This window comes from Microcebus murinus, chromosome 2 (genome assembly GCF_040939455.1).
Source record: "Microcebus murinus isolate Inina chromosome 2, M.murinus_Inina_mat1.0, whole genome shotgun sequence".
NCBI classification, from domain to species: domain Eukaryota; kingdom Metazoa; phylum Chordata; class Mammalia; order Primates; family Cheirogaleidae; genus Microcebus; species Microcebus murinus.
Window position 1 is genome coordinate 9427049 of NC_134105.1, and position 14792 is coordinate 9441840.

General features: G+C 50.0%; 1 protein-coding gene across 1 annotated transcript; it reads left to right on the plus strand.

Moving 5' to 3' along the window:
• The first annotated feature begins 802 nt into the window (after positions 1-802).
• On the plus strand, positions 803-13034 carry LOC105870485 (chymotrypsin-like elastase family member 2A). The gene is given in 9 exon segments (XM_076010041.1): positions 803-842; positions 1127-1191; positions 1193-1219; positions 7637-7734; positions 9029-9157; positions 9646-9782; positions 10674-10819; positions 11612-11859; positions 12911-13034. Coding segments are annotated over 9 exon segments (1014 nt in total).
• The last annotated feature ends 1758 nt before the right edge of the window (positions 13035-14792 follow it).

Below are 14792 nucleotides of genomic sequence, written 5' to 3' on the forward strand. Positions count from 1 at the left end.
CAGCATCTCTATTCTCTACTCACTAGATGACAATAATGCATCAACCTCTGCCATGGCAACAAAAATGTCTTCAGACGTCAAAGGTCCCCCAGCAGGCTAACCCAGCCACCTTGAAAACGACTGAACCAAAATGCTGTTTGTTCAGCACGCCAACTTAATATTTTCTTACATAACACAATCCAAGGCCAGATGCAGTGGCTCATGCCTATAATCCTAGCTCCTAGGGAGGCTGAGGCTGGAGAATCACTTGAGGTCAGTAGCTCCAGACCAGCCTGAGTAAGAGTGAGACCATGTCTCTAGTAAAAAAATAGAATAAAAAATTAGCTTGGCAACTAAAAAAAGAAAAAATTAGCTGAGTGTGGGGCACACCCCTGTAGTCCCAGCTAATTGAGACACTAAGTCAGGAGGATTGCTTAAGCCCAAGAGTATGAGATTCTGTGAGCTAGGCTGACACCACAGCACTCTAGCTTGGATAACAGAGTGAGACCCTGTATCAAAAAAAAAATTCAACCCCAAGGACCAACAACTAATATTTTTCTTCCTTCCCTAACACAAATATAACCTCTTGAAAGCAGATAGAACCCATATTCCAATACCTACCTTTGGCATTTTTTTTCTAAGTATTTCCTAAGTGATAGTTAGGATGAAATAGACAATAATATCTGGACACAAGCCGGTTTTTCCACTGGGCTTTGGGAAAATTCCGATCTTGCGAATTCCCAGTGTATCTCTCGCTGATAAGCCTGCCCTTAAGACCAGGGCATTAGCCAGGCCCAGGCGTACAGAACCCCAGGGACACACCATGATCAGAATCCTACTGCTGTCTGCATTGGTAGTTGGAGGTAAGTCCTGTCACCCAAAGACCCTGGATTTCCAGCCCCTGGTGGGGCTGGGAATGGGACCTTCCTGCCTTCCCCTCTCCTCCTTCCCGGCCCCATTGCATGCATTCCTATAGCTGTAAGAAAGCTGGAGTGGAGTTCAAAAGAACTGGAGCAAAGAACAGAACTCTATGATCTCTTAGGATCCTCCAGAACTAAGATTTTCTATTTAAGGGGTGGGAATGCTGTGAGTGCAGAGTACATTGCTTGGGTCACTGCTACCTGGACTCACAACCCTCTTATCATAGCTCTCAGCTGTGGGAGCCCCACTTACCCACCCCAGGTGCCCAGGGTGGTTGGAGGTGAAGATGTGAATGAAGCCCAACAGCTGGCCATGGCAGGTGAGTCAACCACACTGTACTTCCTCCTTCCCAGCCCCACTCCCCTCACATCACCACTTTGCCCTTCCACCATGGGCTCTATTGTGCAGGCAGAGGTGAGGATTGGTGGGCAGCATGGCCACTTCCCCAGTAAAATATATTTCTGTGGCCTGGGCCAGCCCTGGGGGTCAGGAAGAGGTGCCTCCTCCAGCTTCAATAAGGAGCTACTCTACCCCACTATTCCTGCCCACAAATTCACATAGTCTTATGATGTGGCCCGATTACAGAACGGGGGATGACACAGAACATAAAATAATGACACAGACACACATGGACATGACAATGACTCGAGTGACCAATGCACCAGTCGCTTTATTTTTATACCCTCCAGACCCAAGGTTAGTTCCTTGTACATGAGCATCTGAGCATAGCAGCAATATCAGCCAATTCCGGAGTTGTTTCAAAAGGGAAACAATTTCCCATGGTCTCAGATCTCAAAACAGTTACTAAAGTTAAGGTGCCGGACAGAGCTCAAAAGCCAAGGCCGAGATAGGCAACATAAAACAATGCAGCCATTTGAAGTGCTTCTTGGTCTCAATCCCAGGCAGCGGCTCCTTCCTGGCCCCCACGGTTGTGCCTGTCTTAGGTCGCCCCCCCAATGGGGAGTGTTACCCATCATTGACTACCAACCATCAATCGGGGGCCAGTTCTTGGGAGAGTTCTTCTTGTTCTTGTTCTCATGGCCTCTAGACTCCCACCACGGGGGCCCTCCAGTAGGGGTTGGGAGCATTTGCTTACATGCAACAACTCAGGCCTCTTATCAAGTCACAAGGCAGCGACCGTGTCTGAAGAAAATGCTGACTACTGCTGCCTCAGGCAGCGCACATTACAGATGTAGTGAATGATTAGTATAAGGTATAACACCAGAATCAGTCTTACTCTGCTAACCAATCAGATGCTTGCATGCAAATATACTGTTGTCCTATGAACCATTCATCAGCACCTATGCAATTGAGCCTTGCTTTAAGGAACCAATCAGTGCTGTGTATGCAGATTAATTCTTAACTACAGGCAAAGCAATGAAAATTGATGTTACCAATGAAAATAAATGTTTCCTTACATTCACATAACCATAGTGATAGCAAGACTAAGATGCAGGTTGGCACACGGGCACAAAGTACTAGGACATGTCAGTGGTGAGACTAACCCACATCTACCCCAACTCGAACTCCCGGCCTCAAGTGATCCTTCTGCCTCAGCCTCCAGAGTAGCTGGAATTACAGGTGTGCACCACCCCATCCAACTGTTAGTGACAGGACTCTCAGTGCAAATGTATGGAGTTCACATCATCATAAATAAATATAGGAAAATCTCTCTTGTCTGACATAATTGGGACTGAGTAATTGAAAAGCCGATTATAGATAAATTATTTTAAATCATATGTATATGCTTTAAACGTTTTATCTTAATTTAGACCATGTAAATAAACGTTCATTCACGTTTATTTTTAATCTTTTTAGTTGTTTTTTGTTTGTTTGTTTGTTTTTGAGACAGAGTCTCACTCTGTTGCCCTGGCTAGAGTGCCGTGGCATCAACCTAGCTCATAGCAACCTCACACTCCTGGGCTCTAGGGATCCTCCTGCCTCAGCTTCTCAAGTAGCTGGGACTACAGGCATGCACCACCATGCCCGGCTAATTTTTTCTATATATATTTTTAATTGGCCAATTAATTTCTTTCTATTTTTTTTTTTTTAGTAGAGCGGGTGTCTCGCTCTTCCTCAGGCTGGTTTCGATCTCCTGACCTTGAGCGATCCTCCCGCCTCAGCCTCCCAGAGTGCTGGGATTACAGGCGTGAGCCACCTCGCCTGGCCAAATCTTTTTAGCTTTAACTGTCTTTCTCATATAAATCATCCCCATAATATATCATCTACAAGTTCATTTCTTTAGAGCAGAAACCTTGAAACACTCATGAAGCAATCTGAGTAACGAGCCCATCCAGACTTTTATGATGTTTTCCCCCAATCTTTCCACTTTCTCAGACATTAATTCAAGAGAATGTTTTTTTAAGAGCCATGGTTATCCAGTCTCTTCCAATCATTTAACTTAGTTTCCATATAAATCACAACTCTCTTTTTGAACCCATATTTTGTTAGTTACACGTTTAATCAGATTTCATTACTGCAAGCAGAACAGACGCAAACAAGTGTGGGAACAAACCCAGCTGAATGATCGTGAGTTTCTACACCTCAGTGATGGGTGCACCCAGGGTTCTGCTAGCCTTGACTGTTCGGGGTGCCTCATGCCGCAGTCACTGTGTATCGAAGGAATGGCCACCATCTAGGCCCTGCCCCTCCATTAAGAGAGCTTTGTGGCTCATGCCTATAGGCCTACCTACTTGAGAGGCTGAGGCAGGAGGATCACTCGAGGCCGGGAGTTTGAGACCAGCTTGGGCAACATAGTGAGTCTCTAAGAATAACTTTAAAAAAAGAGAGGGCCAATGATAGAATGGTGCCTGCTATTTCACAATTTGTATACGTGGCGTTTTGTACTTTTGCTTTTCTCAAAGTCGCAAAGTACTTCTTCTCTGGGAGGTTAGAGGAGGGGCCGTGTCCCCTGTGCTGCAGGGCCCCAGAGCACAGGCACACTTGTGCCGACATCCCCTCAGTGCTGCCGACCGGAGTATTTCCTCACCCTTTTGTACCAATGTATCCCTGCCTTGGCAACCAACTAATATGAGTTTTGGAAGACCCTGCACTTCCTGCTTCTGTTTCCTGGGAGAGATCCGTTTATTGGGGTGGGTGGGCAGGTCTAGCTGGGCAGGAACTCCAGGGAGGCAAGCAAAGCACTAACTTTACGGGAAAAATTTAAGGGGGCAACACAAAACTTGGCAACCGAAATGAATGATATTTGCATGCAATATTTTTAAAAATCAAACTTTATACAAAAGTATGCATAATGAGCAAAATATCAATGTTTTAAACAAAGCCAGGATTAATGTGACCCAGCACTGTACTGTCTGAGAGGACTCTTCTAGCCGACACCCACCCCAAGACTGTGGCCCCGGGTCAACACTCCTAAAACCGAGCCACCACACACTGAAAAATAAAGGGCTACAAGCTTTTTTCTTTTCTTTTCTTTTCTTTTCTTTTTTTTTTTTTTTTTGAGACAGAGTCTCGCTTTGTTGCCCAGGCTAGAGTGAGTGCCGTGGCGTCAGCCTAGCTCACGGCAACCTCAAACTGCTGGGCTCAAGCGATCCTCCTGCCTCAGCCTCCCCAGTAGCTGGGACTACAGGCATGCGCCACCATGCCCGGCTAATTTTTTCTATATATATTAGTTGGCCAATTAATTTCTTTCTATTTATAGTAGAGACGGAGTCTTGCTCTTGCTCAGGCTGGTTTGGAACTCCTGACCTCGAGCAATCCACCAGCCTCGGCCTCCCAGAGTGCTAGGATAACGGGCGTGAGCCACCGCGCCCGGCCAAGGGCTACAAGCTTTAAAACTAAAGTAGAATTGAAAGTTTTCCAAAAAGTATAAAGTTCCCAAAAACAGATTCTGGATCCAGGCAGGTAGGGCTCAAATCCTGGGATGACCTGGAGCAACTCGATTGCCCTCTGGAGACAATACTAGAAATACTCTAGAGCCCATATGGCACAGACCCCATTGTGCAGATGCACATCAGCTGCCTTGGTTTACTCAGCTGTGAAAGGGGAATAATGATACTGCCTCAGAGGGCTGCTGTGGTTGCAAGGTGATCTGATGCACATTCTAAGCTCAGCACAGTGTCTGGCCCCTGGCAAGTGCTCAAATTATTACACACGTAAAGTGTTTGCTAAAGTGTTTGTGATTACAGTATTAATCCTCCCAAGAGCCCTGCACAGCGGGTATTATGTTCCCATTTTCCAGATAAGGGAAGGACTTATCTGGGACCAGAAAGGGTACAGTTAGCCGAGGGGACAGAGAGGATTCGAATTTGGTCCAGTCCTTGCTCTTTGGGCCACACTTTGCTGCCCCCAAGTAACATGTATTACATGGACACAATTTCACATCTGTAGGACATCTTCAGCCTATTTTTAGATGGGGGGGGGCATTTTTAGGTGTCCTTTTCCATTTTCTATAATTTTAAATATCTTTTTAAAAGCCAATTCCTCTAAGGTTCCTTGATGTCGAGCAAATGAGCAATGCCGAGTGGCTAATCAGAAATGCAGGCATCTGCCAGCACAGAGAGAATCATTCCCCACAGTGACAGGACCCCTGGTCAGAGCAGCTCAAGCTCTGCTGTCACCTCCCTCCTTTCTGCTTGGCCATGGCACAGACTTGAAAGACAGGAGACCAGGAATGAAGACAGGAGACCAGGAATGAAGACAGGAATGTAGCTAATACATAGCTACAGTAGTTAAAAAGTTTTATTACAGTAATAGACAAACAAGCCAGTGCAACAGAATGCAGAATCCAGACATAGCTCCATGGATATATTGGAACTTAGCATATGATAAATGTGGCATTATATATCAGTACAGAAAAGATGCATTATAGTCAACCTAGAATATGGGACAGCATGGGACTGGAACCGTGCCAAATGCTACCGCCCTAAAATTTATAAAACCTAAAAAGAAATAATTTTTTATCAAAAAGAGAAACATGCTAAGGAGCTGGGGGGGGTGGAAGGAAGTCAGGTGCACTCATGCATTCTCACATTCCTAAACTAGAGCAACAGGTGACAAGATCTACAGCAGAGATCAGCCCCTTGCCCTGGTAATTCCACTTTCATTCCTGGTCTCCTGTCTTCATTCCTGGTCTCCTGTCTTCATTCATTCATTCATTCATTCACTCATTTGCTTACTCAGCACTTATTCAATCAGTATTTATCATGGACCTGCTACGTCCCAGACACTGTTTCTAGGCACCTGGAACACAGCAGCAGGGGAAAATTCAGGGAGGTTTTATTAAAGTGGAGGAGTAAGAAATAAACAATTGAGTAAATTCATAACATGTCACGTACTGAAAGATAAGATGATAAAGAGTAAAGCAGGACAAGAGGGAAGAGAGACGTGTACACAACTGCATGTGTGTGCACGTGTACATGACTGTGCATGTGTGTGTATGTGTGTGCGCACCGTTTTGGATACGGTGGTCATAGAAGGTTCATAGAGAAAGTAACCTTGAGCAGAGACATATAGGAAGTGAAGTAGAGAGCTATGCTGTTACTTGGGAGAAGAATATTCCAGGCAGGGGGAACAGCAAGTGCTAACTAAGGCCCTGAGGCAGAAATGGGCTTGGTACATTTGCAGAACCGCACGAAGGTCAGTATGGCTAGAGGAGAGGGGCTGGAGGCCTAGGAAATGAGAGAGGTCAGGGAGGGCCTAGGAGGTCATCGTACAGTTTGGGATTTTACTGTGTTCAAGGGGGAGGCACTGGAGGGTCTGAGCTGAGCAGAGACATAATCAGACTTACATTTATTTGTTTTCTAAATTTATTTATTTATTGTTAGAGACAGGATCTTGCTCTGTCACCCAAGCTAGAGTGCCGTGGCATCATCATGGCTCACAACAATCTCAAACTCCTGGGCTCAAGCCATCCCCCCCCACCTCAGCCTCCTGAGTAGCTGGGACTACAGGGGAATGCACCACACTGGGCTAATTTTTCTATGGTTTATATTTTAAGAGATGGGGTTTCCTACATTGCCCAGGCTGGTCTTGAACTCCTGGCCTCAAGTGATCCTCTTGCCTCGGCCTCCCAAGGTGCTGGGATTATAGGCGTGAGCTATCACTTCCGGCCCCAGACTTACATCGAAGAGGATCATTCTGGCTGCTGTGTTGGAAAATACGAGTGGGAGCAGGGAAAACAGACAGGACACTAGACGAGAGATGACAGTGGCTGGGGCGAGCAGCTCAGGTGGTGCCGGGGTTGCCGTCACTCCACGTGTTCTGAAAGTAGAGCTGATGGAATTTGCAGATGGATTTGAATGCGGGATATGAGAGTAAGAGAAGAGCAAAGGATGACGCCAAGGATTATACTTGAGCAGTAAGAAGGGTTGCCATTTACTGAGACGGGGAAGCCTGCGGAAAGAACAGGGTTGGCCAGTGGAATCCAGGAGTTTGCTTTGAGACGTATTAAATCGGAGGGAGCTAAGCAATAGCTCTCAAGAAGGGAAAGATCTCAACAAATCAACCTGCAAAAAGATGTTCAGAGCAGTTATGTTTGAATTGTCTATTTCAGTTTTTGATATTTTGTTTGCCCTGAATTTTTGTATCAATTTTGATTTTTTTAATAGCATTAAAATGATTTTTCTCTTGATGGCTGAGTTTTTTGGCACCTCCTTAAGCTTTGCACCTGTGAGTGCCTCACTCGCCTTACCGGGTCCCAGCCCTGCTCTCGGGACACCGGACAGCAGCGCGGCCTGGACCTTTCAGCCACCAGCGTGCTTGTGCTTCTCCACAGGTCTCCCTGCAGTACAGCTTCAATGACAAGTGGTACCACACCTGCGGAGGGTCCCTGGTGGCCAACAACTGGGTCATGACAGCTGCCCACTGCATCAGGTAACTGCCACGCCCCAGGCGCCTGGCCTGCCCACCACCAGTGCTGCCTCTGGGAGGGGCCCAGATGGCCTACACCACGCTGTGCAAATGACCACCTGCACAGCCAAGGCACAAGCTTCGTCCATCTATGCTTCTGCCTGTTGGACGGTCCATGGGTCCATAAGTGGCATGGGCCGATTGACCTGTGCCAGGCACTAAGGGAAGATGCAGAGGAGGGGACGGTATAATCCCTGCCCTCCGGGGTTGTAGATGTGGCCTCTGGATCTGGAATTGGGTTCCCTCTAGCAACTTAAATAACTTCTCCAAGCTACAATACCATCACCTGCAAAAATGGGATAACAGAATTGAGTGTGGATCAAAGGGGCCTGGCACTTAGTAAGTGCTCAATTAAAGTGAATTATAACATATACGCCAATTATAAGGCCCAGGGGGAAAGAGAAGATTCTGCAACGTTGTTCACTTATCCTCTTCCTTCCCTGTGACCTCTGCTTATCACATCAGCTGGAACTCACCGAAGCTCCTGAGGTTTGGCTGGGCCCGTGTCACTCCTTGCTAGGGGTGGTTCCTTTCTCCCACCTAATTCATAATAAGTTCTACGAGGTGATGGGAAATTAATAAGGCTTGGGAGTCAGCAGTCCTGGCTTCTGGTCCTGATTTCTCACCGACTGTGGGACTCTGTGGGACTAGTTACCCCTCTCTGGGCCGCAGTTTCCCCATCTGAAAATGAGAGCTGGAGGGTTAAACCAGAAAATGCCCTTGAGGGCAAATAACTCCTGTGTCTCTGTGTTCATCTCAATCCCTTCAAAACAACATAGAGATTATGGTATCATAACTTTCGTATTGTAGCTTGTAGTTTGTGCAGTAACAATCATTACATAGTTGTAGTTATTATGCTATATAGTTTATGTTACATTAGAACCAACTGCCCCTGGGGAAGAAAAACCCCCAAACTCCAGCTGGTGGCTCCCCCAGCAGTCACTTACAACCCCATCACTACCCAAAGCCAGGCCTCTGGAGGGGACACATTGCAGGGATCCTCAAATGTTTTAAACAGGGGGCCAGTTCACTGTCCCTCAGACTGTTGGAGGGCTGGAATATAATTTAAAAAAAAAAAACTATGAACAAATTCCTATGCACACTGCACATATCTTATTTTGAAGTAAAAAAACAAACGGGCAAAAACACCTGCATGTGGCCCGTGGGCCATCGTTTGAGGACGCCTGCTGATTAGAGTGTCCCTGCCAGTGGGGGCAGCCGGGAGCCCAACCTCTCCGCTCGGCCTCCTTTCTCCCAGATCCTCCTGGACCTACTGTGTGGTGCTGGGCCGGCAGAAGCCCTCCACCGAGGAGTCGGGCTCGCTGGCTGTCATGGTCTCCAAGCTCGTGGTGCACGAGAAGTGGAACTCCAGCCAGGTTACCAAAGGGTACGTCTGGGTGCGCTTGGAGGGTAAGGCTGGCAAGGAAACAGGGATCTCACACAGGCAGTGGGCTCAGCCTCACCCCGTCCTTTGCTGGCTCTGCAGGGAGGTGGAAAGAGCCCTGACTCTTAGGCGTGGAGCCAGCCCCAAAGGTCCCTGGGGTGGGGGCTGACCTGGGGAAGGGAGAAGCAAAGACTGCTAGAGTGACCTGGGTTTCCTACCAGCTGTGCCTGCTGGCCGCCTGGCCACCCCAGCCCCTCACTGACCATGCCACTACTCCGTGCCAGGGATGGCGCTGCAGATCCCACGACTGGCAGGGGAGTAGGGCACAGTCTCTCTGCCTTCCCCCTCTCAACAAGGCGTCTGTCCTGCCTGTCAGGGCAGCCTGGGGGTCACGTCCACAGAAAGATGACAAGGGTCTCAGAGCTCTCCAAAGCCCCACAGGGCAGAGAAAGTCAACCCTCTCTTCGTGCTCGGCCTCTCCACTGACCCAGGAACGACATTGCCCTGCTCAAGCTGGCTGTGTCTGTCTCCCTGAGTGACAAGATCCAGCTGGCCTGCCTCCCACCTGCTGGCACCATTCTCCCCAACCACTACCCCTGCTACGTCACCGGCTGGGGAAATCTGCAAAGTAAGTGGGGGGCCCAGAGGGAAGGGAGGTGATGTCACCCCTGTCCATCCAGGGCCTCTCGCCGCCCTGGAGAGGCCAGATGGCATAGACTGGTAAGTGTGCCTGGGTTCAAATCCCAGCTCTCCCGCTAGATAGCTGTGTGGCCTTGGGCACGTTACGTAGCCTGTCCACGCCGCAGTCCTCAGCTGTAAAATGGAGATGATGATAGCGCCCACAGCACAGAGCTGTCCAGGCGATTGAAGGAGGGCTCCCAGGGGAGGCCCTTAGACAGGGCCTGGCACATCGCAGCCACCGGTGTCAGCTGTCACGATGCCTATGATGGAATGAGACTTGTACAGACCGCATGACATCTTCCGTACGGCCCAAGGCCAGAGTCAGAAGAGCATTTACTCTGTGACTCCCGCCTTCTGGAGCTCCACAGGGTCCCTGGAGACCTCGGCAGACCCTGCACTCCCCATAACGAAAGCTGTCCCATGTGCCACTAACCAATCAACTGTACAGTAGTGTAGACAAACAGTATAGACACACAGGGCTGCTGCCATGGCAACGCTGTGGAGGGGAGAGAGTAATGGGGGCCAGAAAGAAGAGGCTACAGCCCCAGCAACAGGGAGACCTTGTTTCTACCAAAAATAGAAAAATATCCAGGTGTCCTGGTGCTGTGCTCCTATATTCCCACATACTCTGAAGCTGAGACAGGAGGATCGCTTGAGCCGCGGAGTTTGAGGTGGCTGTGAGCTATGATCGCACCACCACCCTCCCACCTGGATCACAGAGAAAGACCCTGCGCCCCCCAAAAAAAAGAGCTAGACAGAAAGCCCAGCAGGTGTCCACTACTTCCCTTTTTCTCAGGAATTCCTTCACCCCTGTAATGCTCTCTCTCTGGTCATTCAGCCAAGGGGAAGAGCCCTGACGTGCTGCAGCAGGGCCGCTTGCTGGTCGTGGACTACGCCACGTGCTCCAGCTCTGGCTGGTGGGGCAGCATCGTGAAGACCACTATGGTCTGCGCCAGGGGTGACGGCGTGGTCGCCAGCTGCTTCGTGAGTACAGAAAACCAGGTGCCCCCGTTATGCCACCAAGTGTGGCTGGGGATGGGGAGAGAGGCTCCAGGAGTCCAGGGGTCTGTCCTCCCCCGCCTCCTGGCAGAAGCACCCAGAAACAGCTCCGGACATATCCCGTGACCTTTGACCTTGTGGCCTCCAGAAGACACGTTTTGAGATTCTCCTTGCAGTGTCCACCCCCTCAATACTGGGAAGTCCTTCCTTGGGTCTCAAGGCCTCCCATTACTGTCATCCTCTTGTTTATTCTGTCCTCTGCGTAGGGATGGAGCCAAGGGGAGGCGTTCTGAGGGTGAGGGCACTTCTGGCTTATCTGTCCAATTAATCTCATCAACGGCCCAATGTGTCCCCTCAAGGCAGCTGCCACAGAAGCCTTCCTGGAGACATACAGCACAGCCCTTTGGACTTTGTCCCGTAGTGCAGAGTGGGACGGAGTGGAAGCAGCTCCACACCTTTGAGATCACTCCGTACCCCACACTCTCTGCCCACATAGACAACCCCCCGCCCCCAGGAAATTCCCCTCTCGGTGGCCGGGAACACTGTCAGGGCTCCTAGGTGAACCTCACGGGGCTTTGTGACGATTCGCTGAGACGAGGCGTAGAAAGCGCTCAGCCCGGCGCCGGGCGCACGGAAAGGAGGGGTGCTAGCGCTTGTCGGGATGGCGGTACCACCCTGAGCTGTGACACCAGGGCTGGCCCCAGAGGGCAGAGGGGCCCACGGTAGAACAACTGGAATGCCACAAGCACGGAGGTTCTAATGCTCGGCCTTCCTCAGGGGGACTCCGGGGGGCTGCTGAACTGCCAGGCGGCCGACGGCAAGTGGGAGGTGCACGGCGTGGTCAGCTGCTCGTCCTCCCTCAGCTGCAACTACTACCACAAGCCCTCCGTCTTCACTCGGGTCTCCAACTACATCTCCTGGATCCAGTCGGTAAGAGCCACGCGAGCCCTGAGCCCAGGGGCACTGCCCTGCTCACCTGCCCCTGCCCGGAAGGAGGAGTCTGAGAACCCCTCCTTCCTCCTGAGGTGTAGGCAAGACCCCCCCTCAAAGTTTCTGTGTGCACAAAGTTGAGCAAAAAGGAACATGGAGCGTGGCCTTGTCCACAGAGGTTGAAAACAAAGGGTTCTCCTTCCTCAGGCGGGTCCATGAGGATTAGTGGGACATTTTGGTTTTTTTTTTTGTTGTTTTGTTTTGAGGCAGAGTCTCACTTTGTTGCCCAGGCTAGAGTGAGCGCCATGGCGTCAGCCTAGCTCACAGCAACCTCAAACTCCTGGGCTCGAGCAATCCTGCTGCCTCAGCCTCCCGAGTAGCTGGGACTACAGGCATGCGCCACCATGCCCAGCTAATTTTTTCTATATATATTAGTTGGCCAGTTAATTTCTTTCTGTTTATAGTAGAGATGAGGTCTCGCTCTTGCTCAGGCTGGTTTCCAACTCCTGACCTTGAGCAATCCACCCACCTGGACCTCCCAGAGTGCTAGGATTACAGGCGTGAGCCACCGCGCCCGGCCGACATTTTGGTTTTGCTTCCCTGTGTGTAGGCACCGAGTCCACCAGCCAGTGCTAGAACCACTCGGATTCATCTGCAAAGCCCAAAATCTAACAGTTTGAGACCTCTGCAGCCTTAATCATTGGAAACCAGTCCACAGCCACTCTTCCCAGTCGGCTCGGGGCTGCGGTTCTGGGATTTCACGACTTCCAGCTGTGGAAAAGGACAGACCCAGGCACATGGGGCTGAGGTGGCCCCCTATTCTTGTGAATGTGAACTCAGACAGCTGTCCCCTGTGAGCTTCCACACCAGCTCAATTTCTATATTTTTGAACAGTGAACACACATTTGTTTACAGTAATCATGAAATTATGTATTAACAAAACAATAGCAGTCACCAGTATTAGGGAGCAGCCATGGGCACAGCAGCAGTGAGCCGAAGCAGAACAGGAAGCGTCATCACTAGAAAAGGGGACCTGGGGGAGGGTGGGGGCCCCGAGCCCAGTGATGGACGCAGGGAGGGAAGAAGAGGACACTCTGCCAATCAGAGGCACTTTCTTAACCACCCCTGGCATTGCCACCACCTTAGTTTGCTCTCCTGTAAAATGGGACTTGACCCAGACCAGGGCTCCTCCACATTCTTAGGAGCCAGAGAGAGTGACGGTGTGGCCTTTGTGGCAGAGCCCCCAGCGAAGGGGAAAGCTGGCATCTGACTGCTTAGGTTTAACTTGCAGAGAACTGTTAGATTGACTTTGACTCACACTCATGAAACCAAATATGAACCTGCAGCCATGGGCATGTGGTCACAGGAGGAAAACTGGAGTCAGAACAAGCAGGTGGCTGTTTCCAAGGTTTCCCAGGAACACCTGCCAGCTCCTCGTTCACTGCTCTGTCTGCTGCCATTTCTTTGCCAACACGTGCTCATAGGCATCAGAGATTCCAGCAAAATTTGTTGGAGAAAAATGGAAAATCAGAAAAAAAGAGTAGCCATTAATTAGCTTTTGCGCTTTTTTTTTTTTTTTTTTTTTTTTTTTTGGTAAATTGGGGGAAAGCCATTTTCATTTGGGCAGAGGGAAATGTGAGTCTAGCTGCTGTGGTCCCGCCAGCGTTTCAAATGACACTGGCCTGGACAGAGGATGCTGAGGGGCCTTTTCCCAGCCCAGTCCTAGGACCCCTTTCCAGCCCCAGCTGCTGCTGAGTCTCTGTGCAGCTGGTCTCCGCAGCACCTTGGGGGCTCAAAGCAGGGGCCAGGGGCAATTGTCCTGACTCCTTGTCCCAGTGTCAGCTGTTCCTAGCAACACACACAAGCATGACAGAGCACGCCAGACTCTAAAGCGTGGCCAGATGGCAGCAGGGATCAGCCGGGAAAGCGAGCCTTGCAAGGCACTGGGCAGAGGTCCTGCATTCACGGGAGGGCAGCCAGGGCAGGCACAGATGCCCGGGAACCGGTTCCAGAAGTGGAAGAGCCAAGCGCCCAGCTGTCCTCAGGTGGGGGGGGGGCGGTCCCCCGGCAGCTGCAGAGGGCCTAATGAAACCTTGCAGTGGTCCCAGCCCAGGGGCACACCATGTGCAGCTTGGAGTCACCCACAGCTGCAGCCTGTGGGTGCTCGGGAGCACCTGCCTGGAGAAACCCAGACAGGTGACAAGGTCAGGAAGCTGCCAAAAAAAGATCTGAGCAGTGAAGCTTCAGGAGGAGACAAGTGGCCAAGGGCATTTGTCCTTTCAACAGATGTCTCCTGAAGACAGCAACACAGGGACCTTCAGCAATCACTAGCTTTATTTTTTTTTTCAGAAGATAATGCATACTGTTTGTAAAAATATTAAAAGAATGAGTGTATCAAGTTAAAAAGCAGAAGTCCCCTATCGTTTCACATCCACAATTCCACTCTCCAGAGCTGTCACTGTTAACAGCTCAGGTGTGGTCTTCTGGGCGGCACATGCCTATATAAACTGTCTACATATGTACATAGACACATGCTGTCTGCTAACCAAAAGATAGGGTCCTGCTCTCCACACTCTTCTGCAACTTCGTTTATTCACTTAACACCCACTCACATTTTTTTTTTTTTTTTTGAGACAGAGTCTCGCTTTGTTGCCCAGGCTAGAGTGAGTGCCGTGGCGTCAGCTTAGCTCACAGCAACCTCAAACTGCTGGGCTCAAGCGATCCTCCTGCCTCAGCCTCCCGACTAGCTGGGACTACAGGCATGTGCCACCATGCCTGGCTAATTTTTTCTATATATATATTAGTTGGCCAATTAATTTCTTTTTATTTATGGTAGAGACGGGGTCTTGCTCTTGCTCAGGCTGGTTTCAAACTCCTGACCTCAAGCAATCCGCCCGCCTCGGCCTCCCAGAGTGCTAGGATTACAGGCGTGAGCCACCGCGCCCGGCCCACCCACTCACATTTTACATGTCAGTACATACATCGGTGTCATTCTTTCGAGCAGCCAAACAGTGCTTCATATTGTGAA